General features: G+C 35.2%; 5 protein-coding genes across 9 annotated transcripts; 3 read left to right on the top strand and 2 right to left on the bottom strand.

The window, feature by feature from the left end:
* Positions 1 to 6419, top strand: LOC135135082 (uncharacterized). 2 transcript variants are annotated; one of them, XM_064064042.1, is made up of 7 exons: positions 1 to 139; positions 187 to 223; positions 1181 to 1302; positions 1363 to 5577; positions 5628 to 5770; positions 5819 to 6017; positions 6066 to 6419. In XM_064064042.1, the coding sequence occupies exons 1-7, from the start codon at positions 114 to 116 to the stop codon at positions 6310 to 6312; spliced, it is 4989 nt and encodes a 1662-aa protein (XP_063920112.1). In that variant the 5' UTR covers positions 1 to 113; the 3' UTR covers positions 6313 to 6419. The 2 variants fall into 2 exon arrangements, with proteins under 2 accessions (XP_063920112.1, XP_063920113.1); XM_064064043.1 differs by having other exon boundaries at positions 1 to 133.
* A 3433-nt stretch (positions 6420 to 9852) lies between these two features.
* Mppe (Metallophosphoesterase) lies at positions 9853 to 15834 on the top strand. 2 transcript variants are annotated; one of them, XM_064063952.1, is made up of 5 exons: positions 9853 to 10039; positions 10095 to 10494; positions 10554 to 10814; positions 10863 to 11094; positions 11163 to 15834. In XM_064063952.1, exons 1-5 carry the CDS (start codon positions 10026 to 10028, stop codon positions 11309 to 11311), a joined length of 1056 nt encoding a protein of 351 aa, XP_063920022.1. In that variant the 5' UTR covers positions 9853 to 10025; the 3' UTR covers positions 11312 to 15834. The 2 variants fall into 2 exon arrangements, with proteins under 2 accessions (XP_063920022.1, XP_063920021.1); XM_064063951.1 differs by having other exon boundaries at positions 10863 to 15834.
* Positions 15835 to 16071: 237 nt separating this feature from the next.
* LOC135135104 (heparan-alpha-glucosaminide N-acetyltransferase-like) lies at positions 16072 to 18733 on the bottom strand. The gene is made up of 7 exons (XM_064064090.1): positions 18152 to 18733; positions 17993 to 18096; positions 17819 to 17940; positions 17155 to 17622; positions 16831 to 17107; positions 16660 to 16784; positions 16072 to 16607 (listed from the first exon to the last, which is right to left on the bottom strand). Exons 1-7 carry the CDS (start codon positions 18394 to 18396, stop codon positions 16245 to 16247), a joined length of 1704 nt encoding a protein of 567 aa, XP_063920160.1. The 5' UTR covers positions 18397 to 18733; the 3' UTR covers positions 16072 to 16244.
* Positions 18734 to 23727: 4994 nt separating this feature from the next.
* LOC135135063 (protein TFG-like) lies at positions 23728 to 25273 on the bottom strand. Of its 3 annotated transcripts, none has more exons than XM_064064010.1 (5): positions 25168 to 25273; positions 24886 to 25098; positions 24510 to 24755; positions 24108 to 24450; positions 23728 to 24061 (listed from the first exon to the last, which is right to left on the bottom strand). In XM_064064010.1, the coding sequence occupies exons 2-5, from the start codon at positions 25076 to 25078 to the stop codon at positions 23860 to 23862; spliced, it is 984 nt and encodes a 327-aa protein (XP_063920080.1). In that variant the 5' UTR covers positions 25079 to 25098; positions 25168 to 25273; the 3' UTR covers positions 23728 to 23859. The 3 variants fall into 3 exon arrangements, with proteins under 3 accessions (XP_063920080.1, XP_063920077.1, XP_063920079.1); XM_064064007.1 differs by having other exon boundaries at positions 24108 to 24459; XM_064064009.1 differs by having other exon boundaries at positions 24108 to 24459; positions 25155 to 25230.
* A 219-nt stretch (positions 25274 to 25492) lies between these two features.
* LOC135135062 (cyclin-dependent kinase 10) lies at positions 25493 to 27275 on the top strand. The gene is made up of 7 exons (XM_064064006.1): positions 25493 to 25663; positions 25739 to 25860; positions 25914 to 25986; positions 26036 to 26641; positions 26701 to 26919; positions 26968 to 27101; positions 27149 to 27275. The coding sequence occupies exons 1-7, from the start codon at positions 25639 to 25641 to the stop codon at positions 27182 to 27184; spliced, it is 1215 nt and encodes a 404-aa protein (XP_063920076.1). The 5' UTR covers positions 25493 to 25638; the 3' UTR covers positions 27185 to 27275.
* Positions 27276 to 27317: the final 42 nt, after the last annotated feature.

Here is a 27317-nt window from a genome sequence, read left to right on the forward strand (position 1 = left end):
TTACCGTTGATATTTAAAATTGTTTCATTAGTTGTTTGTGTTGTGTGAAATAATCCTGTAAAAAGTGTTAAGTGTTGTGTGAGAATATTGAATTGACTGAATATTTGATTAAGATGGAACCCGAACCAGAAAAGTTGGAGTAAGACTAAACATTTTTTATCACTTTTGTGACAACTGAATTTTTAGGGAACCAGAAAAGCCCATTTCTAAAAGAAGATCTTCGGTAAGAAACACCACATTTTCTGTGTCTACAAAGTGCTAATATATCACGTTTAACGTAATATTTAGAAAGAACTCTGAATCCATAGAATTAGAAGCCACATACTTCATCAATTGAGCATCATTGTTAAATAAGCATTACTGAAAGCTTTTATTTATTAAAAATGATTAAAACATCAAGTAAAGAAGGTTTAATACCAAGAAATGCTCATGATGGCTTTGTTATTATATTGTATTATCAAAAGTTGTAAAAAGGTTTATTAAAACCAAATTTTTCATGAATCCACCGTAAAAAATTCTTTGATATGAGATATGCTGTTTGTAATATTTATTTTTTGTTTCTTTGATGTGCAGTTGGTTCTAAATATTCGCATATTTTCAGTGAATATAATAGTGGGTAAAAGTAATTCTTGCCTCCAAGTATTGTTAATGTCAGTAAATACAACCCACAAAAAAGGTGTAGGAAGTCTTATTATCCCTTCAGGCATTTTTGCCAAATTTAAAATATAAACAGAAACGTATACGTTGCATTTAGATGTTACTACGTCACAACAAATGTTCAGTTATGCACCACTTTAATAAAAAATATTTCACATTAAAAAAACTCGTAACGTTTGTGACATAAACGACTACATAGTAAATTAAAATTCATCGTTTTGAGAAATCTGATTGCGTCGTCTTATTTTAAATTTTGTAGAAAAATTCACCTAAAAATGCGAGATTAATTACCCTTCAATAATACTTTGTTAGCATCAAGTGTGAAAAGTTTGATGTTTATTTTATCCATTGGCCCCAGAAGTTCTAAACTTTTTTTATTTAGGGCAAAGTAAATCATTTGCACAAAAATTCTATGTCATTTTAGTAATCAGGAGGTAGTTTTGCGCAGTTTCAAAAAAAATGTAAAAAGCCCCTCCAGGCAATGTAAAGTTTCACCAAAATTCCTACAACACCCTGCTTTCAGATATTAAAAATAGCCAAAGTGAGAAACCCGTTTGAGGAAATCGAAACAACGGAAACCTACACCGACTTCAACAGCACCAAACCAGTCCGTAGAGTCAGTTTCGCGAGCAGCAATTTCATAAAGTTTGTACTAAAACTAACTTAATTTTGATCACTGAAACTAAACAGTTCGGTTTTTTAAAGGCCATTCGTGGCAGATCCCGAAAAAAACACAATATGGGATACCACGTACGAAGAAGACGTAAATCACACGAACTCGACTCAGTCTTCGCAAGACCACAACACACACAGCTCCACGAAACTGGGATCAACATTCCACGAGTCCGGACCATCACTACATAATATCACGATGTTATCCGAACAAGATATGGAATATACCAACGTATTGTTACTTGCAGATAAGGAAAATATTGCACATTACCCCCCACAAAAGAAATTCAGTCTGGTTGACTATGCCAAAAAATTGTCGACAAATTCTAAAGACGTCGTACTTGATAAAACGACAGTTGTGTCAAAGAGTATGGAATTAACATGTCTTGCGCTTGATAAAACTAGCGAAAGCGTATATGATCGTCAAATTGGATTCAGCGAAGTTTCTTTGCACAGTGATGTGAAGGGAGAAAATTCACGCATAAACGAGATGGAATTTACTTGTCGAATTCCACTAAACAATTCAATAAAAACTGATGAAATCCCAAAAGGTGGCAAAAGATTGTCAACAAAGTGTGATAAAACAACAGTTGAATCAAAGAGTATGGAATTAACGTGTCATACTCTCAATGAAAATTCACGCATAAACGAGATGGAATTTACTTGTCAAATTCCTCTAAACAGTTTAGTAAAAACGGAAGAAATCTCAAAAGGTGCCAAAAAATTGTCAACAAAGTGCGATGATGTTGTAGTTGATAAAATTTATGAAAACGAATATGATTGTGAGACTGGATTTGGAGAAATTTCTTTGGCTAGTGATGTGGTAAAGGCAGAAAATACAGATAACATGGAATTTACTTGTCACCACCCTCTGAACAGTTTAGAAAAAACCAATAACACAGTGACAAATAGAAGCCAAATTTCAAGAGGTAATCTCACAATGGACTTCACGTGTCTTTCTGGTCTCCCTTCAACACAAATAAATGCTATGGAATTTACTTGCCAGACTCAACCAAATCTAGAGATTACTCGAGTTTCAGAAAGTAATTTAACAAAAACTGCCCAAACTATGGAACTCACTTGTCAAAGCACTGAAGCCCATTCCACAAAAATAGGTGATGCTACTGAATTTTGTCAGCCCCAGCAAAACGATTGCACGAAAAATGTTACTGGAGAATTAGAATATCAGGTTCAAAATAAGTCATTAAGAAACCACTCCATCAGATTAGATTCCATAGACGTGAATATGCCAATAAGTTCAGCAGATGTTGACACCGATCTGTGTTGGGACGACGATAATCCACATAGTTGTCCAAAAAGACCCAAATTTGACTTTGCGGACATTTCTCAAAACATTTCTATCAATTCAAAAGAAGCAGCGGCTATCGCTCAAATGTCGATCGGTAATTTTATGAAAAGAGACGACTCTTCTTACTCGGTTTCTCTTCAATGTTTAGTTAATGAGAACACCAAGACTGGTATTAAAACCAAATCGTTCGAGAAAAATGAAACTCTTCGGGAAAAATCTTGCCTAGCAGTGGATGATAATGAATTAATACCAGGAAGTATTAAAAACACTTCTAAAAATCTTGAATTAACCGACATTGCTGAAAATGTTGTCTTACCGAATAAATCAATGGAAACTTCTCGTCAAAATATTTCGCATTGTGGCAATAAACTCTATAAGAAAAGGAGTTCTGAAATGTTGATATGCTTTTCGCCGGTTGCTCAAACTACAGTCGATCAAAATCTTATTTTAAAAGACAGTTCTAATGGTTCATTGGCAGTTAACGAAATTTTTGTGGGCAAAAAAGACAACGAATGTGAACGCAGTTGTCAGATACCAACAGATCAAGTGAAGGAATCATCAGGTTTCAATAACACGTCTAAACTGCGTAACTCCAACACAAAAGAAGAGAAATCTTGTTCTGCAATGGAAATTGATGAGAGTTTTCTAGACGTTGAAAACCAACCACCAGTTGGTGTTTTAAACACTCCTTGTCAGAATGCAGGTGATAACAGTATAAGAAAGCCTTTGATTGATGTTGAAGTCAAAAGTATTCCTCAAAACCATTCTCTAGTGGCGAGCGAACCCGTGAACGTCTCTCAAATATCAGATGGTAATTTGACAACACAAAACAAAAGCTACTCTATTTGTCAAGATCTATTGAATATTCCCGTTCATAATGACACCACAGTTCCGTTAGGCGATAATGTGACAAAACTAAATGAAATCTACCCAGCTTGTCAAAATCTGTCAAATATTGATAATAACACCAGATTTGATGGTAAAAATGACAAGTCTGCGTTATCGATACCTATTCCTTCAGATGGTGATTTGACAAAACTAAATGGCAACTGTTCTTTTCGTCAAGATTCAGCAAATATTTTGGTTGGTGATAACACCACATTTGATAATAAATCTACATTATGGCCACCTATTCCTTCTCAGTCAATGACATTTCAGAAAAATGTAACCCTAGAAGAAAAATCTTGCTCCATGATGAAAGTAGATCAAACTTATGTAAATAAAAGTGTCATGGAAACAACAGCGGCAATTTTAAATCCTGAGCTGATGGCCACCAAGTTTGATAATAAAAATGATAACTCTACATTACCGTTTCATATTCCTTCTCAGTCAATGACAGTTCAGAAAAATGTAGCTGTAGAAGAAAAATCCTACTCCATGATGGAAGTGGATCAAACTTATGTAAATAGAAGTGTCATGGAAACAAAAGTGGGAATTTTAACTCCATTTGATAATAAAAATGATAACTCTACATTACCGCTTCATATTTCTTCTCAGTCAATGACAGTTCAGAAAAATGTAGCTGTAGAAGAAAAATCCTACTCCATGATGGAAGTGGATCAAACTTATGGAAATAAAAGTATCATGGAGACAAAAGCGACCATTTTAAATCCTAATTTGATTACAGATGACACCAGATTTGATAATAAAAATGATAACTCTACATTATCGCTACATATTCCTTCTGCAAATAAATCTCAGTCAATGACAGTTCAGAAAAATGTAAATGTAGAAGAAAAATCTTGCTCCATGATGAAAGTAGATCAAACTTTCGTAAATCAAAGTGTCATGGAAACAACAGCGGCAATTTTAAATGCTCATTCGATTCTAAATTACACCAGATTTGATAATAGAGACGATAACTCTACATTATCGCTACATATTCCTTCTGCTAATAAATCTCATTCAATGACAGTTCCGAAAAATGTCGAAGAAAAATCTTGCCCTACGATAAAAATAGATCAAACTTATGTAAAAGTGGAAATTTTAAATGCTTCTAATTATAGCGACCAACATCTGAATGTAAATAGAAACCTTGACAACAAGTTGGTAAAATCTCCCGAACAAAAATTACAACACGACCAATCGAACCTAGAATTAACCTCCACTATTCCGGTAATCAAAACACAACTGCCCAACTTGTCGACTTTAAAACACGAACTAAGCGCTTTGCGAACGCCAGAGCAGTCATTCCACCTAAATTTGACTATGAGTTCTGGTATTGACGACACTCAACAACTGCTTCAGTGCACTTATTCTAAAAGTCAACCGGTATCTTTCGCGACGCCTAAGTTCGAGGACAAAGACTCCAGTGGTTTCACCTGCAATTTGGAAAACACAGGACACATTAGTCGTCCAACTTTGACCAACATCAGCGAGTATGATTTAGAAGAAAACCTAGAAATAGGGAGGCGTGAATATAAGGAATCGCCGGACATTTCCATATTTGACATTCCAAGAAACAGCAAACTGAACAACATTAATGACACTTACGTCTTACAACATAAGAAAAAATCGGATGAATCGACACTTCAAACCAGTTATTGCGACGAAGACAACAGTGTGGGGATTATTGCAGATGATTGTCTACAAACGTTAGGTAGTGAAGACCAGTTGATTACGGACGACGCAATAGAAGAACTTAACAAAATGGCTGACACTTCTCCAACGATAAAAAAAGTGGAGCTAAAGAAAGTCAAGCTTGAAATAAGAAGAGTTAGTGAGTTGTCAGATTTGATGGAACGGATTCAAAGACAGCGAGCCGAAATAAAAAATTATCTGGAAAATTTCAAGTTCAGGCCTTTCCGTATCCCCGAAGAACTCACGATTTGGGAGTGCAATAAATCGCGCAATAATTCTGATCTCTTGATGGAAAGTAGTGACGAAAATTGCGACAGTTGTCCCACGATGGAAGACAGGATCAGAGAGCATGAAAAAAGGTAGTATCTTGTACTACCTACCTTATGGTTTAATTAAATTATATTTGCAGCTGTCAAAAGTGCTGGAAACTGGAGATGGTAGACGACGATTTTTATCACTTTTCTACGCTATTTGGAACTTTGGTGTTTGTGGTACGACTGGATGACGAGTCTGGTAAAGTTATCAATGTCCAAACAACAAGCAAACTGAAAGGTTAGTTGAAACGAAGCTGTAACACTTTGACAGTAATTGACTTTATAGAAACCGCTAAACCGTTCGCGCAATACGTCATGAAGTTGTTTTTGGACAGATTTGACACGCAAGTCGTGAAGTCTGCCATTGGGAATCGTTTTGACATGTTGTCACTGTTGGATTACGTTAAAATGACAATGTTACGACTTCATCGCTTCCAAAGGGAATTCATGTTGTGTCATGTGTTAAAAATGGAGGAAGAATTTGTGTAAGTGTTTATTTTTACCATTTAACTTGGTTTGACTGTTTGTTGTAGGGCTAAATTTACGATATGCAGCGTACCCTTAGGTATACATTGCGATGTCTTGGTAGATGTCGCCGACGTAGAAAACTTAAACTTTGAGAAAGACTTAAGAATTGTATCTCATATTGGAGTCGTCAACCAAAACGAAGTTATAAATTTAGCAAAAAAGTCTCCCAAAGGCTTAGATTTTTTCCAAGGTTTTGCTAAAAGCATAGAGGAATATTTTAATCACAAAGAAAAAAAAAGATTGGAGAAATGAGTTCTTAGTTCGAATGTTATTCAGATTCGTCACAAAGTGCAAATTAGGTTTTAAAAAAATTCTTTTATATATATCGTACGTTTATAATAAATGCTTTTCTTGTACAATTTGATTTTTACATTTACGGCTTAAATCGTGCTAAATATCGATAGTAACAAAAAGCAATAGATTACTTATATTATGCCTTATTTTTTTAATATACGTAGTCATCTGTTTTAAATTTTTTTTCTAAAAGATGACCACGTATATTAAGAAAAAAAGGCAAAATATAAGCCCCACCCACCCGCCCAATCTCAGTTGTGATGATTTTTTTATTCGTCGTGAACCAAGAGGGCGGAGTTTAATTGCAAAATCCTTATTCCTCGACAAGAAATTACCAGGTAAGATATGTTTTTGAGTATCATGTATCAAAGAATACAATATGTTGTAAGGATCCAATTCGAATTTTTAAATTTCAAATGAATTTCGCGCGCACAAGAAACGGTTGGTAAGAAGAAGAGGTTGGCAACCAACCACCCCAAAGAAACAGACGTGCGCAAAGTGAGGGTGGTATTGTCTTGAAAAATGGGTCACTTCGCTTTGACCGCTTCGAACAAACGGTCGACTTCCTTCGAGCGCTTCGAGCAACAGGTTGTATTTTTGATTGTGAATTATTCTGTGCCTTTTGCTGTTGTTTTTGCGTTTCCAGTGTTGATCCGTTCCATTGGGAAACCTAGCAGCCCCCGTTGAGCCATTGGGTGTTCCTGATTTCTCATCGTTCTTACGACGAGGTTTTTGTGTTCCTTTTGGCGGTAAGCCGTGTCGAAATCTTTGCATCTTTGGAGAGGTATGTTTTGAACACCTGTTTTGGACTGGGCCCTGTTTCGCGGCGAGTTTCAAGCCCCGCGGGTGCTTCTGACCTCGTGACACAGCGACGCGTGCGTTTTTTTCCACTAATCTCGTTTTTTTTTACCTTTCATTTAAAATCCATCGCAGTAGGGCTTTACAGGAAGTGATTTCTAGTTCGGGCCATGCTTTATTTAGCTATATTTGTGAAATCTGTATTTTGGATGGCGGCAAACGAGTTGTTATTTTCACCGTTCTTTGTTCAGGCAGCGGCCATTTTGAAGCGTCCATTTGTTTCTTTTAATCGAGCACATGTTTTAACTGAATCTATTGAACAAATTAACAAACATTGTGGGTCATGGGGGGACGTGCCTTTATTCTTTGGATTTAGCACATCGTTTATACAACGCCACAGGATTCATCGTATTTTTGCATCGCATATTTTCGACGCCTATTATTTGGAATGACGAATTCGTCCAACGCCATTTTGGATCTGCAGATTGTCTGCCATGTTTGTTTATGTGTTTTGTTTGGGGGAATGTATGTGTAATAATGGCCCACAATGTAGCTGAATAATTTCACGTTTGAATTTTAACCAATAACTTGACTGGACACGAATTAATATTAATCACATGTAAATTTGTTAACTCTACAATCTTTCACCTCATGCAATTTGTCTTTGTCTCATAATTTTAGCTTCAGTAATTTTCTTTGCTGTATAATTTGAATTGAACGTAAATTTCCATGCTCTGCAGTTTTGACCTAACATGATATTTAATTTGTACAAGCTTATTTCACACCAGATCTTGTTTTTAATAAATCTTTGCTAAGTTTTGATCATGTAAATATTTTGTTGATAAATGTTTCTATCATGTAAATTATCTGATGTCCAATTTTAATCTCAATTAAGAATTATTTGTTATTGAATTTTCGTAAGAGTGTGTGGCGAATTTAAATGTGGTTTATTGCTCTTGGTTGAAACTTTAACACTTGTTCGGTTGTAATTTAATATTAGAGTCATAGAGATTGAACATTTAAATGAAATTAAGGTAAATAACACATAACTCGTAGTGTACGTGGGGCGCGCGACTCCTTCTCAAACTGACGGGATTAATCGCGTCACCTGCACAAGTCCGCGGGTGTTGTATAGCTTCAGGGGGCGATCGCGGGTTTTTAACGCTGTCGGCTTCTGTCCATAGCCGGGACCCCACTACGGATCTGCGATCGTAACCGCCTCGTTTCGCAGGGCACGTTCGTAATGGAGAGATGCGTGTGAGCAGGCGTTGGTGTAGATAGAATCACCGTCGTGAGGGAGAACAGTGATGATCAGGAGTCCCAACCTCCACTGGCGTTACAACGCCCCCTCTGGGTATTTTGCTGTGCTCGTAAATGAAATTGATATATTTTGTTCTATGTTTTGTTCGATCGCCACACTCTCATAATGATTCGGGTTCTGCCATCCAATTTACATATGTGTAGGTCTTGTGTTTGTTCGGTTTTCATATGTGTATGTCTGTCAATTCGCGAGTGTTTTTCTTTCACATATCTTAAGGTGTTTGACATGTAATATGTCGGTGAATAAAACCCCAGGGGGTTTTGGGGAATGAAGACCGATGACACCTTGGCCCTGCGGACTCGCCAGAAGGGCAAATTGAGCCGTTGTCGTTCTTCGTTTCTTTTTCCCCCTTAGGAAGGCTTTTGACCAACCTAATTTTGTCTATTATTTCTTGCGCTCTCGACCGTGTATGCACTTGTATGAAAGAACGTCTTCCCGCCATTTTTCAAAAACAAAAAAAAAACACAACGTAGGTTCTCATTTGTTAGACGATCACAGCCAAGGCCAAACTTTGAACTTTGAATTTTTCGCGGGCCTTTCAAACTGTTTCAAGGTCAATTTTTAAGGCGGGAAGTTTGGGTTATCACAATGTATTAAATACAAATTAAAGCCAGATTTAGATCCGGACGAATGGGTGGAGCTTATCATTTGGCTTTCTTTTTTACTTAATCCATATAGTATTTTTCGTGGAAACATAAGGATTTTGCATTTAAGCTCTGCCTCCCAACTTACGACCAATAAAAAAAATCATCACGATTAAGATAGGCCGGGTGGGCGGGGTTTATATATTTTTTAAATTACCATTTTAAACATGTTTTAAGTCATAACGATTGAGTGGTGGGTAGGCGGGGCTTATATTTTCCCTTTTTTCCTTGATATACGCAGTCATCTTTTCTGAACAAGAAACTTAGAACATTTTTAACATGGTAGATCACTTATACTATTGTCGCAGATTTTAAAACTTGGACCAATCAATGTATTTGGGTAAAGCCATGAAGAATCACACAAGGTTATGCGCACTGAGAGGAAAAAAAACAGCGTCGCGAAGCCTCATTTTTCTATCTCAATAAATTCTTTTTGTATTTTATGCCCAGTACCCGACAAACGCGTTCCAGCACGCCTCTGAAACAATCGGTTTCTCAGGGCGAGTTCCATAAACTTTCTGTTTTGTTTTTGCAGAAATATATTTACAGTTGATAACAATTTTTTATTTCAGTTTGAAACCAACTGGAATTGCGACTTTGAAATAAAAATATATCTCGACCCACATCTAATAAGGCACAAATTTCAAAGATCACGTATGTTTTGTTGGTTGCCTGACATTTGACACAAATAGTAGATCAAATGTCACACCGCGTAGGTTAAACGAGAACTGGATTTTCGGGACAACCTACCTATGCAACATCTGGGTGAACGCACAAATGCAATAATCCACAAAAATGTGGTTTTTATATTGTAAACGAAACCTTTAACAACACATTACGTAAATTTTATCACTTAAAAATGTGAAACAGATTGTTAAACGCTCAAAAAACATGTTTCGGTGTACACCATGAGATTTTACAGGTAAAAAATTCAAAACACTGCGTTTGGTTAATTAACACTTTATTGATTGTTGTAGAAGATTTACAAAAAGGCAATACATGTGCTTGTGGTTTTTTTTAATTCTATTTTTTGTATTTTACGTGGAGTTTTATTTATATCTGAGTAACACACTTTCGTGGTTGAAGCCAAAATGTGGAAATCGAAACAATTGCACAAATATTCTCCTTGTTGCCGATCCTCAAGTTCTCGGCGAACGTAAAGAAATGTTCTCGTTTGTTACGCCTTTCAGTATTGCAGACAGTGATTTTTTTCTGAAAAAGACGTACTCTTGGGCTTACAGGTTTGCAGAACCTGATGTCGTAATATTCTTAGGTGACTTGATGGATGAGGGTTCAATTGCCAGAGATGAAGAATTTTTTGCGTATGCTAGAAGGATTTATAACGTTTTTACGGATAGCTCTCCAACTGCAGTAAAGGTAGGTTATTTCCATTATAATTCATTATGGTTATACTAGAATTGTGTATCTTTTTTTAGCACATTTGGCTGCCAGGTGATAATGACGTAGGAGGTGAAGAATTCGACGGAATAACTGATCAAAAAATGAAAAGATTTCATCGAGCGTTTCCACAGCCAGAACTCATCGTGCACAAAAATATTACCTTTTTTAAAATAAACCGACTGATTTTAAGCATTCCAGTCTTTAAAGAAAAAAGAGATTTTTATGATACTTCCAAAATTTTTATTGGGTTGAGTCATTTGCCTCTCATTTTCTTGCCTTCACCTTTTGTGGAAAAAGTAATAAATATCAACTACTTTCAACAAATTTTAAATATAACTTTGTAGGTGTTTAGAAAAATGCTACCTCAGGTTTTGTTCACGGCTCATGAACACAAATCCATGATTGTTATTACAGACGCGTTAATTAGACAGGACAGCCAAATTATCCCAGTGACACCCGACAATAATAAAATTTACGAGTATCCCTTGGGTAGTACAGATATGTACGAATTTATTATACCGACGTGTTCATATCGCATGGGTACTGATAAAATTGGCTATGGCTTCGCTGTGCTTGGTATGTATGTCTTGTCGCATGTTGTTCAATGTAACCGGGTTGTAATTAACACCGTCTTCATGTTACAGAACAAAATGAAATACGTTATACAGTGCTTTGGTCTCCGTCCCGTTTTACCCAACTTTATTATTATTCCATTTTTACATGTTTTAACTTGTTATGTGTTTGTTTTTGTTACTATTGTAAAAGTTCAAAAAAACGGTTTAGTCGAACCTGATCAGTACCTGTCAAATCCAAAGTACAATTGCGCTTAAATTGTGTCAAAATGCACCGTTTTAGTAATAATGATTGTTTTACCATAGAGAACTGACCTAGCAAATTGTCTACACAATGTGCCAATGCACAGAAATATGTATCTTTTGTGTCAATTGTAAGTGACTATAGTTTTTGTGTATTAATTGTTTTGTAAATAAGGAGTCACCAAATATTGGCACAAATTAGCTACATTTAGGATCTCAGGGCGACATGGCGAGGTGCAGTTTGTGACAAAATTTACAGCACATGACAGTCTTATACGTTACAACTAACTATATTTAAAAAAGCAATGTACATGAAAACTGCTTCTGATTTTTGAAACCAGAGTACTAGAATTTGATCATGTGACAACGTATTATTTGAAAATTTTAATGTCATAGCCAGTCGTAGCGAATTTGGCGGCAAGAACACATTATGGTTGTCAAAGATAAATTGCAGTAGGCGGCGCTAGTGTGTGTGAAACATTAAAGTCACTAGATATATATGGTTATCTAGGAACTTTATGAAACATTTGACACTTAAGTGGCAGCCAAAGTCCCTATATATTACTAATTTAGAGACTTGAAATGGCAGCTATTTTTGAACATTTTGTAATTTGGAATTGCTGCCGAAATCTTGCTCTGTTAAAACTGATAAATGTTGAAGTTTAAAGAAGTGAAGTTCGTGATCCATTCACAATTTCTGTTGCAAATTACAATATGTTTACCGCTTGTTATAAATAACTTTTAGAAGTGCCACATAATTAGGAATTTTGTACTAATAATACTTCTAATATTTTTATGCATTGACAATAGAAAAAGTATTGTGTATGAAATTTTCGACACAGGAAATTGAAAAACGTCCAGTCCATCCCTGGACAGAGTATAAATGTATTGATTATAATTGTTACAATTTGATTACCTTAAATTAGGATGTTTCTGTTGGTTTGTTGCGTCATCACGGTTAAAAAAACATTACAAGAACAATTTAAATATCCTCAGTCAACATTGGGTAATGGTTTTCAAACAGTACGATTTACGCAATTAAATTTTTCATTATGGTATGTTGACCTGAAAATCATTTGGAACATCAAATAAAACTGTAAACCATAGAACTGTTCAATTTTAGCGAAAAGTTTGTCTTCTCATTTAAAAAACCAATCTCGTAGTCGCTCTATTTCTATAAAACGATGTATGCACCAGTTTAGTATACATTTTAATGCAGAGTTGTCTTCGATTAGATTGCTTGAATTGGTATCACTGATTTAGTCGTGTGCCTGTCAAATTGATGCGTGCGCACAATTATCAAAACCCGCGGGAAATTTAAATTTGGCCTGGAATTGTGACAGTCAACAAAATGAAATCTACGTTGTGTGTGCGTTCAAGAGCCATTTACACTAGTGACAGGTATAACCAGTGTCGGATTGAGGGCAATTTACAAAGTGAGGCCCTGTGGTATTGTAAACAGATCTTGTTTTGAAAAAATTGTTGTTTTTGGAATTTTGATGACGCTACCAAGAAAAACAAAGCTAGTAAAAAAATTGTGGAAGGTTATTTTGACAGAACTTTCCTCGCCCTTGAAATATAGTCCGACAAATTCCGCTTGTTTAAAAATTATAAAATTGGATTTTGCGATAACTGTTTCTGTTTTTGCAACTTCAAAGTTAAATTGTTGATTTTTTTCCAAAAATCTGGATACGAAGGGTAAAAAGTCCTGTAACCTTAAAACGTTTGGAAAATTTCAGTACATTCGCTTTTGCAATTTTAAACTTAAATTGTAGAATACAATTGCGATTTTTTTCCCAAAAATCTCGATGTCTAGGAGGAAAACTCAACACGGATTCTAAATTACACATACGTGGAGTATGTAATTCTATAAAATTTGAGGAACATTTGTTCTGCAAAATTATAAAATGACGTGATCATTTTTTAGGAGGTCATGAACACATTTTTATTAAAGATGTACCATGCTTATGGTAATCTCAACAAGCTTGCATGTTTTCAAAGCATTCGGTTTTACAATTTCAAAGTTAAATTGTAAAATGTTATACAATCTTGTTTTTTTTTTTTTTTTTTAAATCTGGATGTCTATGGTGAAAACTCGACACGGAGTCATGGATCACATATGCAGGAGTATGCAATCCTATAAAATTAAATATATATAATACCAAAAAAGGGGCAAATTAGTGGTAAGTAAAATGATACGTTTCACCCCACATTTTTTTTTATTTATTATAAGGTGCTTTGTCTTTTTTTTTAAACTCCACGTCAAAAATTGCCTTTTTTATTTTATAAAAAAGCAATAAAAAATGCATGTCAAAGTTGGTCTGTTTTCTTAAAAAAATGATACAGTACCTTAAAATAGATGAAAAAACAGGTAAAAAAATAGCTTAAATAGATGGAAAAAACATTTGGGATGAAATGTACCACTTTACTTTCTACTGATTTCAATTTAGAAATTTCATCCAAAGAGCCTGATAATCCGATCCTTATATTTGGTAAATATAAATTAAAGAATTTAAGAAATTTCTCGGTGTCCCGGCGCCACAATCCGACACTGGGTATAACACATATTAGAACTATGCTTAAAGACCTGTCGCATATTATAAGCTTTACCCAGCCAGTTGTTGTCAAACTACGCGTTTCATGAATTTAACCTCTATTTGGGCAAATGACGTGAAAAACAAACCGTCAGCTCTGACTCATTTTCGTCACGCGATCCTGTGCTTTTATTTTAATTAAAATTCAAATCCTATCTTTTTGAAACTTGGAATATCTAGATAAGTACCAGAATTACCACGAGAGAAGCTACATTTAATTAAAACCAACGTTAATTAAAGTAGTTTGCGAATAAATGTTCAAATTTGAACTGTAGAAAAATATTAAAGCCCTTCCGAGTCCACGATGAGATTTATTTTACTGATGATAACTTTCGAGCCCTTTTCCCTCAAAATGTTTAGGACTAATTTAAATGCCATAAATGAATTATTATAAGTGAGAAAGATTATGAGTGTGGATAATGTAATAAGTAATAACTTAAGTAAAAACGTCCATTTTTTTTTAATTTTCAAATGGGGTTTCGCAATATTCTTTTTTTCCCCGATGTGAAATTTAATTTTTTAAAACGGAACCACAATCGATAAAACCAAGCGACTATAAAGCAGCACTCAAAAAGATTCGCAGGTGATTTAAAATCAGTGGTACCAATTACAAAGTGTTAACAATCTCATCATAATATCAGATTTTTAGGTTGATAATAATATAACATGTAAGTAGATCACGATTCTATGAAATTACCAGGGAAAAATTAACTACTGTTTGCTGCTATGGTTGGTTATAATCATGGTATAATGTTAACAAACAGTATTCAATACCCATGACAACAAAGCAACTTACAAGGTCGCGGTCAACGTCAGTTGATTTATTTGCAATAAAGTAAAACCCAGCTCACATGAAAACTTTATTATTATTTGTTTTTTTATTAGTGTGTAAACGCACCTAAAAATTGAAATAAAAATGTAAATGCTTTAAAATTACAAGATAAAAATCTTTTTTAGGCGTGGCTTGGATTTGACCAAACGAATTATGAAATTGCAGTTATAAATATCATCTTGTTCAATTTTAATTAAAAACTGTTTCATTTCGCTTAGAATAAGTCACTAGTTTGGAACGTCATGCGTAGATGAACATTGTTTTATAATTTTAGTAATTAATCTGTGATGATTTAAAAAAAATCGACTTGGGTGTACATATATCGTTTGACTTTTACTGTCAAATAACTGCAATGCCAACATTTTTATTTTAAAACACAATTCTATGCCTTACTACACTTTTTTTTGATCAAATGGTAACTGTGTATTTTCAAAAAAATTATTATTGACGACAAAAAATCGAAAATATTTAATACATATCGTGTTAATAGTAGTAGAAATGACACTAATAATGATACATTTCAAATATGCTGCCACTCTAACTCAGACATATTATCTACTTCAAAATCATCCAGTATTCGAACCTTCATGGCAGTTATTGTATTAGGAATAAATTTTTGAAGTAGCATTTCTAGGACTGGCTATGTCACACTTCTAGTAAGATCATTTTAATTTAATGTATGTACCTGCATGATACGTGTGTATGTGTGTATCAAGTAGTTTTTTAACCATTTATAATAATCGTAGTATAGGGAAGACTAAACTAGGAGCTAGTCTTTTATAAGTGACAAAGATCTAATAATGTGCATATTATTCCAATGTAAACTTATAAAGACATTTTTCTCTTGGTATTGTTAGAATGGAGTGCCAATAAACATATTTCTATATGTACTAAATTTGAACATATCAATATTAACTGATAAAGCTATAAGCAGTGAGAGTAGTAGTTAAAATTTGTTAGATATTGATTAGTGTGTTGTTTACTTTACTGAATGTTGATACTCCGTACTGTGGTGATTCACATGGAGATATGTTTCATGGAATGAATTTACATTATATCTCATTTTTATTATAAACCAGTTGCATTTTATTTTCACCTTCCAACGCTTGGCTTCGGTTTCCTAAAGCAGATACCCTTCAAAAACATGTTCATAGTCACGTTTTAATATCTTTGACTATTTCCAACGCTTGTAACACGCTATTTACTTGTTTAAAAATCCATTCGTGTTTATCTTTTAGTACGGCGCGACTGAAGTTATCTCTAAAAATACCGATTATTATCGTAGTTACGAAAAGGGATTAAATATAAAACGTTTTAACATATTAAACAAATTTATTCTCCTCATCTCCGAGTTACATAATAAAAACAGGGAATCGCAACTCTAAAATAAAACAATTTATCAACTAATCAGGAAAAGTGTTATCAGTCATATTTTGAACAAAATTATAAAATAAAAAATTATTCAACGCACTCACGCAGCAATAATTAAAGTGCAAAAAATACGTTACGCTTGTACAGGAATATAGCAATAGCGACCCACACAGCTGTACCCCAGAGGTTCATGAACAAATACGCCCCATGGGTTTCACTTGTGGGGGTCCACGCAAAGGGAAACGTGTCTTTGAATAACTCGTGCCCCACATACAGGACCAAAGAATTCATTCCTGGATAGAAAAACGGTCTACCACCCCACTTCCTCAAAATGTCAACAAGCACGAAGAGAAAGGCTTGAACGACAAAAGCCATTCCAGACAAAACTAAGGCAAAGGATAGAGACCACAATTGCTTATTAAGGGGGATCAGTCCGTCGTTTTGTTTGAATTCGCAAAGCGCCCCTCCAATTAGGGTCTACAAAGATAATAACTGTCATTCTGTCAATTAGTTAAAAATTAATACTTACTGTAATTAAACCCCAAGCTACCCAACGAACCGTTTTTGCTTTAACATCTTGGTAGGTATTGAGGGTGCGACCTGCTTGCACTCCAAAATAAACCGTCAATATTGCTGTTAAAGTTCCGAGAATACCTACAATGCATAATTTAGGTGCAAGTTAACTCAAGTAAACGTTTACCTTCAGGATCAAAATAAACATTGGTTTCATATAACTTCTTGCAAGCGGAATTTTTATACATGTGTTCCCCAAAAATTTGTCTATCAATGTATCCAGCAACACCTCCAGTGCAGTTGTAATGTTTACCCCCTTCATCTAAGCCTCCAGGCCCCAAATAACCTCTCCCACACCCTGGAACGTCCGCCAGGAACGTTACGCAAGTGTGTATTATAACTAGCGAAATCACAAAAAGCCACTGAGGCCATGCTACAACCACATCATGGATTAAAGAAACATTCTAGAATTAAATCATCAACCAATTGTCACAAACACACAAATTTTTACCTCAACTTCTCCTCTCTTAGTGAAAACTATTTCTAATATTCCAACCACAAAATACGTAATGCCGAATCTTTGTAACACTCCTGGGAATCTGAGAGACCCTATGGTTTGTAAATTTTGGTTGGAGTTGATGATAATACCCAACAAGATTAAAACGAAAGATCGTCTCATCACACTTATGACTAACTGTCGACGAGGAACAGCCCGTCGTAGTTTAGATTGTAAGGAAATAGTAAATGAGAGACCCATCAACCACATGAACCACGGAAATACTAAATCAGCAACCGTTATACCATTCCATACAGAGTGTGAGAAAAACCAGTATCTCCCGCCTCCATAATTTACAAAAATCATCACAATTATGCAAAACCCTCTAAATACATCTATGGACTTGATGCGATGCGGATGTTTCCGAATGGATGGAGTTCTTTCAATAACTAGGGGAGTCCCCGCTGATGAACCGCCTAAATCCTAGTATAATACAATTGGTTAAAATCAGAAATGTGGAGGTGATTGCTGCTTAAAACAATATTATTGTGTAAGTGAACGCTGTTTTAATAATGAAAATGATTGATCTTAATCTAGTTGTTTATAGTATTAATAATATTGCTTTAGAAGCTGAAATCACCTTAACACGACTAATTAGGTTGGTGATTAAGATAATTACATTCTCTATGTCTGTGTTCCATGTAATTAAGCTTCTCAAACGTCCGGAATTTTTATAGATACATTTAACCATATACCACAGTGTTCCAAAGCAAAAAAGTACGATAAAAGCGGTAAGTATTGCTATAAATTGAAATTATTTGTAAAACATCAAGTTGGAAATGTGAATAATTACGTAGATATGCACTGTCTGCAGGTTCTTTGATATAAATGGGTGGACATTTATGTTGTGTAAGGTTCCAACCATACCGATAATGTTCATACATTAATTTACTAACGCTACAACAATTTCATTTCAGATAACAAACTATGAAATCTATGCAACATTACATACCTGCATTGCTTTGTACTCTCTATGACATAGTACAGTTGCAAGGGATATCGAGTATTTACAAGTATTGAAGTATTCTGAAGGGGTCCTACCGTGGTCAAATCTTGAAAATCACATTGATGACACTCTGAATATTGCCCCACAACTTTAACTGTGTCGTTGATGCCGTTGAGGATGTCCAAACAAGCTTCATCGTAGACATAGTTTGGGTTGCGCATTTGGCACTTATTGATGTCTTTGAACAACATGGTTTGTTGCGTTGTTAATCAAAGGCAAATGGAAAATCTACTTGTTCGTGCCAAGAACGTGACTCATTTAATGCTGATATGAACAACACAAAAATCTACGCCATTATTTTCTTGTTCGATTTCGTTGTTTCTGCTGTCACTTTTTTTAATCCCCAACGTTAGCACTTTTGTGTGGCAAGTATTGTCCAATTTACAACAATTGTTCGTGGAATTTTGTGACGATAAGGAATCACACTTTACAAATAGCAGAGATCAAATAGTAAGAACATGAACAACACAACCCACTTTTCGACATTATTTGACAGCAACACAGCAGTGACAGATTACTCATAGGCGGCGTTGCCATGTTATAAAAAAACAAACAATCTTGACAAGACATTAACCTCGATGAGCAAACAAAATGTGGAGGGGGAATAATTTTGTTAACTTTATTCATTATTCACAATAGTAGTTATAAATATATAATATTTATATAAACATAATTTATGATGAATTGAAAATATAAGATTACATTCAAGAGAAGCTGCACCTCTAGAAAAATTTAAAACGCAACCAACAATACAATATTTTTAGCAAAACATTAACTTATTTTATTTAAGTTAAAAAAAAACAAATTATATACATACAAATAACGTTCAAAGGTTCAAACGTAAATCAGGAGCCACATTCTCTATCACCATTATATCAAATGGATTCTTTTAAAGACAACTTCTCTGTCCTTATGTAAAAATTGACCAGAATTTGTAGCGAATGAAAAATACGCGAAAAAATCTAGACCGTATATTTTGCCGACCGAAAAAAAGCAGAACCTGAAATTAGGCAAACTGGAAAATAGGTCGAATATTTATTATCATAATTAAAAGTCAGGAAAAAATTGTGTTGGTAACGGAATACGAATAATTTCACCTTTCTTAGATTATCAGCCTTCAACAATCTTAACAATGCTGTAACGGGCGATAAATTACTTATTTTTGGAGATGTTAAAACAATCGTCATTGTCATAAAAATCAAGGTTGTCCTTGTGAATCCTGGATTTTATTACTTCACACCATGCTAATCAAGGTTTATAAAGTTAAATATTGGCACCATTTGACTGGACACGATTTGTCTAGTTTTATAGATTCGTGATTTAAATTTGTTAATATCGGCAAAAAGTACATTTAGCCACTAAAAATCTTCATATTAAAGTTAATTAAGCTAATTTGATGGAAACACAAATACTTTTACGCTACCCGAAATAGACTGGTAACTAGTAAACAACTTTGAAAAACAACTCCTTTGGAAGGGTCTTCATCATGTCTTCATTTATGAAAGACCAAAAGATCCATTAAAGGTTAAAGGCCAGAGTTCCCTAACCAGTTGCCAGTTCAGTGTGTGTTGGTATAGAAGAGGTAAGTAAATGTTGTGATAACCCAAACATCCCGCCTTAAATTGACATGTGAAAAAAAAATGAAAGCCGAAAAATTTTAAAATTCAAAAATTGGCCTTGGCTGTGATCGTCTGACAGAATAGAACCTAGAACCCTACGTTGTGTTTCTGAAAAATGGCGGGATGCGTTCAGATGCAAATGGTGGACCCCAAGGTTGGAAAAGTACCGTTACATAAAACACAAAAGTTATGGAGGACATAGAATTATTTATTCCTCCACGCAATCGCTGTTCAGCTCCAAAAAAAAGAAAAACTTTGAATGACCTGGAATGAAATCAAACTAAACGTTCTGAATCAATGCAAATATGTATTTGAATATCAAACATTTAATAAAAACAAATCAAAATCTGAATTAAAGTAACTGGATGCAAATACACAAGTTATTACAGATGTGCGGCGGCAAATTTAAAATTATGGCAGTCAACAAGAGCACAACAAAAATACCCATAGGGGCGTTCTAGCACAAGCGGAGTTTGGGGCTACCGGTCGTGGCTGTTCTCCCCCGCGACGGTGATTCTACGTGCAGGCGATTACGGTCGCAAACTCGCAGTTGGGTCCCGGCTATCACGAAGCCTCCAGCGTTACGTCATCTCAACCGCCCGTGAATTCTATTTCTGCATCTTTTGTGCAGGTGGCGCGATTAATCCCGCCAGCTCGACTAGGAACTGCGCACTCCGCTTCTGCCACGTTTTCTGTGTTATTTAACTTCAATTCCATTCAACTGATATTAGCGACAACTGAACAAGTGTTTCAAAAAGAGCAATAAACAGCAATTCAATTCGCCATTCAATCTTGTGAAATTTTAAACAACAAATAATTCTTATGTGAAATTATAATTGGACATCAGATAATTTACATGAGGGAAACATTCATTAACAAAATATTTACATAAAAAAACTAGCAAAGATTCATGATAAAACAAACAGATCTGGTGTGAAGTAAACTTGTGCAAATAAAAATATTAAGTGAAGTTAAAACTGCAGAGCATGAAAGTTTACGTTCAATTTAAATTATACAACAAAGAAAAATACTGAAGTTAAAATTGTGAGCTTCCAGAGTTTATAACATCGTGAACTGCTTACCCCAAACAAAACACATGATAAATAAGGAAACACAAAAATATCCAGTCAGCGTTGCGAGGAATAAGCGTCTCGGTGATGTAATTTTTAGCGTTGCGAGGAAATGCCTCGGTGATGTAATCAATCTTTAACGTTGTGAGGAAATGCCTCGGTGATGTAATCAATCTTTAACTTTACGAGGAAATGCCTCGGTGATGTAATGATGATAACGATGCTAATAACCACATACGTATATGCATCCAAAAACCTTATACATAATTAAACAAACAAAATCAAACGAATTTTGACTCAGTGAATTTCATGAGATCTCCTAGTGTCTGTCTAAACAAATATAAAGTCCATTAAATTGTGTTAGAATCAGTTAACAATTAAAATCCTAATCTGATCGGTGAATTTACAAACAATAAAATAAATTTACAGCACGTGCAGCGTCGGTCGAAAATTAGCACTTTTCCGATTAGAAAACCGCAAGAATTAGTTGTGCGTGTTGGGGAAAACTGGGCGCCGTCGGCGTTACGATTAATTTTCGTTAAACAAAGGCTTCGTTCCTTTTATTAATTATCAAGCCAATTAATTTAACCAATAATGACGCTTTCACCATGCTCTCGCCATGCCGCCATCTTGTCTACTACTACCGCCTTCTAACTAAAAATCCCCTAGCGAGCTACCAACTACCCCCACATGGTTGCCTATATTTAACGATTTTTTTGATTAAATTTTTTTTCAAATTCAAATTATTCAAATGTGATTTCGCGCCACTATTAATTAATTTCAGCGCGAAAATTTGATTCAAATTCGGTCACCACAACCCTCAAAACAAATTGTTTTGAGTAACCAATCACTTGGATCATGGCATAATGCAACATCATATAAATTCTTTGTTTGAATCGTTGATAAAGTGTGGCAAATATTAACCTCATGTAATTTTGTTAGCTTTTGCAAATTTTTCACCCCATGCAATTTTTCTTTATATCACAATTTTGACGTCAGTAATTTTTGTTTACACATGTTTCACTTTACACCAAATCTTTTTTTGATAAATCTTTGCTAGTTTTCTTTCATGTAAATATTTTGTTGATTGATGCTTTCATCATATGTACAGTAGCGGTCATTTCTACGGAACCACTCGATAAAAAGTCAAGTTGGTAGCCCTGTCATCTAGTACTTTACACCGAACGCGGTTGGTAGCGGTAGTTGATATGGCAATCGAAACTAGCACAACACGGATGTTTCGGTTGCCCTCAGCTATGCCGAACTGTATCCCGTGCAGACTGTATGTTCTGTTCATCTATTTATTAAAATAAAATATCTACATGGACAATGGGGCCATCTAACCAGTCAAATTTTTGACACATATGTTTTTCCCCAGAAACCCGTCAAGGTCACTTACATCAAACAAATTTTGAAAATTTACACTAGGGAGTGGTTCTGTAGAAAAGATCGCGACTTTATGTATAAATTATCTGATGTCCAATCTTAATCTCAAATAAGAATTATTTGTTGTTTAAAATTTCACAAGATTGTATGGCGAATTTAAATGTTGTTTATTGCTCTTTTTGAAACTTGTTCACTTGTCGTTAATATCAGAGTCATAGAAATTAACATTTGAAATGGAATTGAGGCAAATAACACCGAAATACGTGCCAGAAGCGGAGGACGCGGTTCCTAGTCGAGCTGGCGGAATTTATCGCGCCATCTGCACAAAGATTGCAGGTTCTGTATAAGAAGTCAGGGGCGGTCGAGATGACGTAACGCTGTCGACTTGACCCAATAGTCGAGACCCAACTGCGAGTTTGCGACCGTAACGGCCTGCTCGTCAAGGCACTCTTGGGGTGCTGGGCGACAGTGCTTGCGATAGATAGAATCACCGTCGGGGGTAGGAGAACAGCCACGACCAGGAGCCCCAAATCCCGCTTGACTGCCATAATTTTAAATTTGCCGCCACACGCCTGTAATAACTTGTATATTTGCATTAATTCAGATTTTGCTTTGTTTTATCAAATTTGTGATTTTCAAATATTTGCATTGATTCAAAACGCTTAATTTGATTTTATTTAAAAGTCATTCAAAGTTTTTTTTTGGAGCTGAACATTAAGGCGATTAAGGCACAGATTAAGGGGTGTCCTCACCCGACACAACTTAGTCGCAGTTTTTTTTCTCTTTTTTTTTATCAGTGGAAGAATAAATAATTTTGTGTCCTCTATAAATTTTGTGTTTTATTTTGCGGTACTTTTCCAAACTTGGAGTTCACCACTTGCATCTGAACGCATCCCGCCATTTTTCAAAAATACAACGTAGGGACCAATTTTTTATGAGACGATCACAGCCAATGTCAAATTTTGAATTTTTCGCGGGCTTCAATTTTTTTTTTCACTTGTCAATTTAAGGCGGGTGGGCGGCATGGTTGGGTTATTACAATATTTACGCAAGGTCCTCCCAGTCTCCGTAAAAACTTTAACCAACAGTGTATAGTAGCATTATTCTTGTGGTTGTTTTGCGGAAAAATCTTTGTTGATGTATGGGATCTAATAAGAGTCATAAAACTTAAAAATGTTCTCTTCCAGAAAGTTGATGGCATCGTTTTCGTCAATTAAGAAAAGTGCTTCCAGAGTGTTTTTTGTTTTTATAATCAGAATATCTCAACCGATTTATCTTCCGGATTATTTTAAAGATGCATTGTCATATTATGTTTATTACACACGTATTAAAGGATTTAAAGCCATACATTGTGACTTCTATATCATGCAGACTGTGTTTGTACAACCCGATTCCACTTTATTACGATAAACTGTTATAACATTTAGCATAGAATAAAAAAATAACAGTGATTTTGTTATTTATTAAAATAAGTGAAAATACATTTTTATTGCTGTCAACTATCAGTAGTACAAGTTATAAGATAAACAATAAGATAATTCATACAATAGCAAAATAATCATAAAAAATCAGCGCCTATTTATTGATGAGGTGGTAAATTGTACCCATGTTGAGGACTGGGTTGTGTATAAGCTTTAGAATACGGATTTGCTTGACCTTGTCCATATACCCCTGGGGGTGGATGACTATACTGCTGACCAGGATAAGTTACGTTACTTTGTTGTGGATTAGTATATGCATTTGAACTCGGGACTTGTGTTGGATCTACCTGCTGCCCATACCTAAAAAATCAAGGAAGTTAGCGGAAATCACTTAAATCACGTTTACCCAGAATATGAGTACTGTTGTTGGGGATATGGCACACTTCTGTATCCCATCTGCGGATAGCTTGGGGTTGACGTCCTGTTGTAGTAGTCATTCATGTTATGATGGCTCGCTGCCGTCGAAGCAGCAATGGGCTGTCCTTGAGGCATGGGCAAGCCCGGCCCAGGTACCGGATGGGGTTGATGACTCTGTGCCTCATTACCGCCGCTCACGGGTGGCGTAGGTGTCGGTTTTGGAGTTTCTTTTGATTCTTCCGTTCCATTAGCTTGTGATTTGTCTTTAAGTGGGTCAAATTCACTCGAGTTTACTTTGTTCAAAGAATTTGGAATATCGCTGCCAGATTTATCTTCAACAACTAACACTTAGAAAGTAATAATGTGAAAATATGTTCATGGAATGAACTACCTTGTGTGGTTGAAGTTGCCGGCACTGTTACATTTTCACCTATTTCCAGAGAATCTAACAATTTGTTTACTTGATTTCTGATTGATTTTAGTTGTTGTTTAAGATTAATAACATCAGATGCGGATAAAATACTAACAGTCTCGCTTTTCTTATCACTGCTTGGTAAAATTTGTAGTTTTAAAATGCGACTACACTGGATAGCAAAGGAAAGATCTGAACTGTCAAATATTGTGATGAGGTCACCATCTGGAACACAATTTATTAACTCGGTACATTAACACTATCTGCTTTATTAATTAAATTATCTATCTTTCTCTACGACAGTGCGTCCTATTTTATTGTGACTAATAAAACACTACTCCAACTGCAAACATACCCTCATCTTTGTACTTTATAGTTATATCATCATTGGCTAGCAGTTTGCCCCTAAACACTCGCTGCATCATTAAAACTAATTCATCGTACGTAATTGCCTCATTATGTATAGGTATACGTCTAATATCATCCCCTAACTGCACTTTAATTATTAATTTGCCGCTAAGATCGAGTAATTCGCTTTTGGTATCCATGGTATATTTATTTCATCAACCTTAAATTTTAAAAATGAAAACTACTTTTCCAAATTATGCTTATGTGGTGACTAACTACTGTTACTTACGGATCTTTTTTTTAATAAATAATATGCTAAAACACTTTTACAGAACTCCAATGACAAACGTCAACTAACTTATGACATGTGTCAATTAATGTATTGCTAACTGTTGTCATCATATAGAAAGAAAAATCCCCAAAAATTAATAGAGACAATTTTTAGTTCCTGATTTTTAGTAGACGACATTTGGGTGGTTTATATGGAGTCTTAAACAATTTTAAGGTGAAAACGCGTTATTACATGAAGATTTTTATTTACCCCAAAAGCATAAAACTATATTTTTATAAAGAAACAAAAATTCAAAGATTTTCTTAATGGTGACTTTTTAGGGATTTTGATTATATCATTTCGTAGCTGGTATTGTGGTATGCATGAAGTTTGTTTATAACCATTTTACAAGAAAATAGCACATTATCGGAAAAGCGTTATCATTGTATATTATTAAACAGGCTGGAAGGGCATTAGTTAATATTTAAAATGAACGCCGAAAGCTTGAGGAAGTGTAAGTATGGTTTTCCTTTCGCTGCATGGAATAAATTTGTATTTAACATTTCATTCTAACCTAACATTTTCGCAGCCCCGAACAAAACCAACAAAGAAACCGAAAATGGGGCAGAACCTTCAGCCCCAATCTCAAAGAAGGGTATACTGACGTCATTCCTCACTGGAAAGTCAATGGATATTCCAGATTCAGATATTGTTTGTATTTACTGCATTACTCTCCACAATTTCTATTTTTCATTATTTTGTAGCTTGGGAGATGCAGATTCGTGTCAGAATTTGAAAAATTGAACAGAATTGGCGAGGGAACTTACGGAATAGTTTGTATGTTGCAGTTATTTGTGAAATTCTTGTTCTCTGACTGTGTTATTAGATCGAGCCAAGGATACAATTTCTGACAAAATAGTAGCACTCAAAAAAGTACGAATGGATTTAGAACGCGATGGAATCCCTGTTAGTAGTCTACGAGAAATTCAGGTTCTACTCAAATGCCGACATGAAAATATTGTGCACCTGAAAGAAGTAGTTGTTGGTCGGAGCTTGGAAAGCATATTCCTTGCAATGGAATACTGTGAACAAGATTTGGCGTCGCTACTGGATAACATGCAAGCGCCTTTTACTGAATCACAAGTTAAATGTATCATGCTACAGGTGTTGAGGGGTTTGCGTTATTTACACCATAACTTTGTTGTTCATAGAGATTTAAAAGTCTCTAATTTGTTAATGACTGATAAAGGTTGTGTTAAGATCGCCGATTTTGGTTTGGCTAGATGGTTTGGGGTTCCTTTGAGGCCGATGACACCACATGTGGTGACTTTATGGTATAGAGCTCCAGAATTGCTTCTACAAGCGCCTACTCAAACTACTAGTGTGGACATGTGGGCTGCTGGGTGTATCCTTGGGGAACTGTTAGGACACAAACCTTTGTTACCCGGAAGGTCTGAAATTCAGCAGCTGGAATTAATTGTGGACTTGCTAGGTATTTTTACATAATTTGCAATCAGTAATTTAGTTATTATAAAATTTTCTTGATTCAAGGTACTCCATCTGATGCCATTTGGCCAGGATTTAGTGAACTACCAGCTCTAGAAAATTACTCTCTGAAGCAACAACCATACAATAATCTTAAGCAAAGATTCCCATGGCTGTCAGCTGCTGGTTTGAGATTATTAAACTTTCTTTTTATGTATGATCCTCGTAAACGTGCCACGGCAGAAGAATGTTTACAGAGTAGTTACTTTAAAGAACCCCCACTTCGTAAGTTCATCAGATTTGAGCGATTTTGGAATTTATTGTGGTTTTTAGCGTGTGATCCAAAGTTAATGCCAACGTTTCCACAACACAGAAATATTAAAGGCAGTAAAACGTCAGCTCCTTCTGATAGTACCAATACTGGCGCAGGGGATCAAACCAATAATTTGCCAGCAATTTCAGATTTGGTAAGGAATTGTTACGTTTTTACAAAATGTGAAAAATGATTTTTCAGTTGGGGTCTCTTGTGAAGAAAAGGAGAATTGAATAAAATGGAACTTTAATTAACTTAAGAGTGTATAATTTTAGTTTTCTAGTTGCTGCAAATTGAGTTGTCCTAATTAATAAATGGAATTTCGTGATATGCGTGTTTTCTTATCATTATCACTTAATTTAATAAAGTG

Source organism: Zophobas morio, unplaced genomic scaffold (genome assembly GCF_036711695.1).
Source record: "Zophobas morio isolate AGI-343-1 ecotype UQ-CSIRO unplaced genomic scaffold, CSIRO_AGI_Zmor_V1 ptg000024l, whole genome shotgun sequence".
Lineage (NCBI taxonomy): Eukaryota > Metazoa > Arthropoda > Insecta > Coleoptera > Tenebrionidae > Zophobas > Zophobas morio.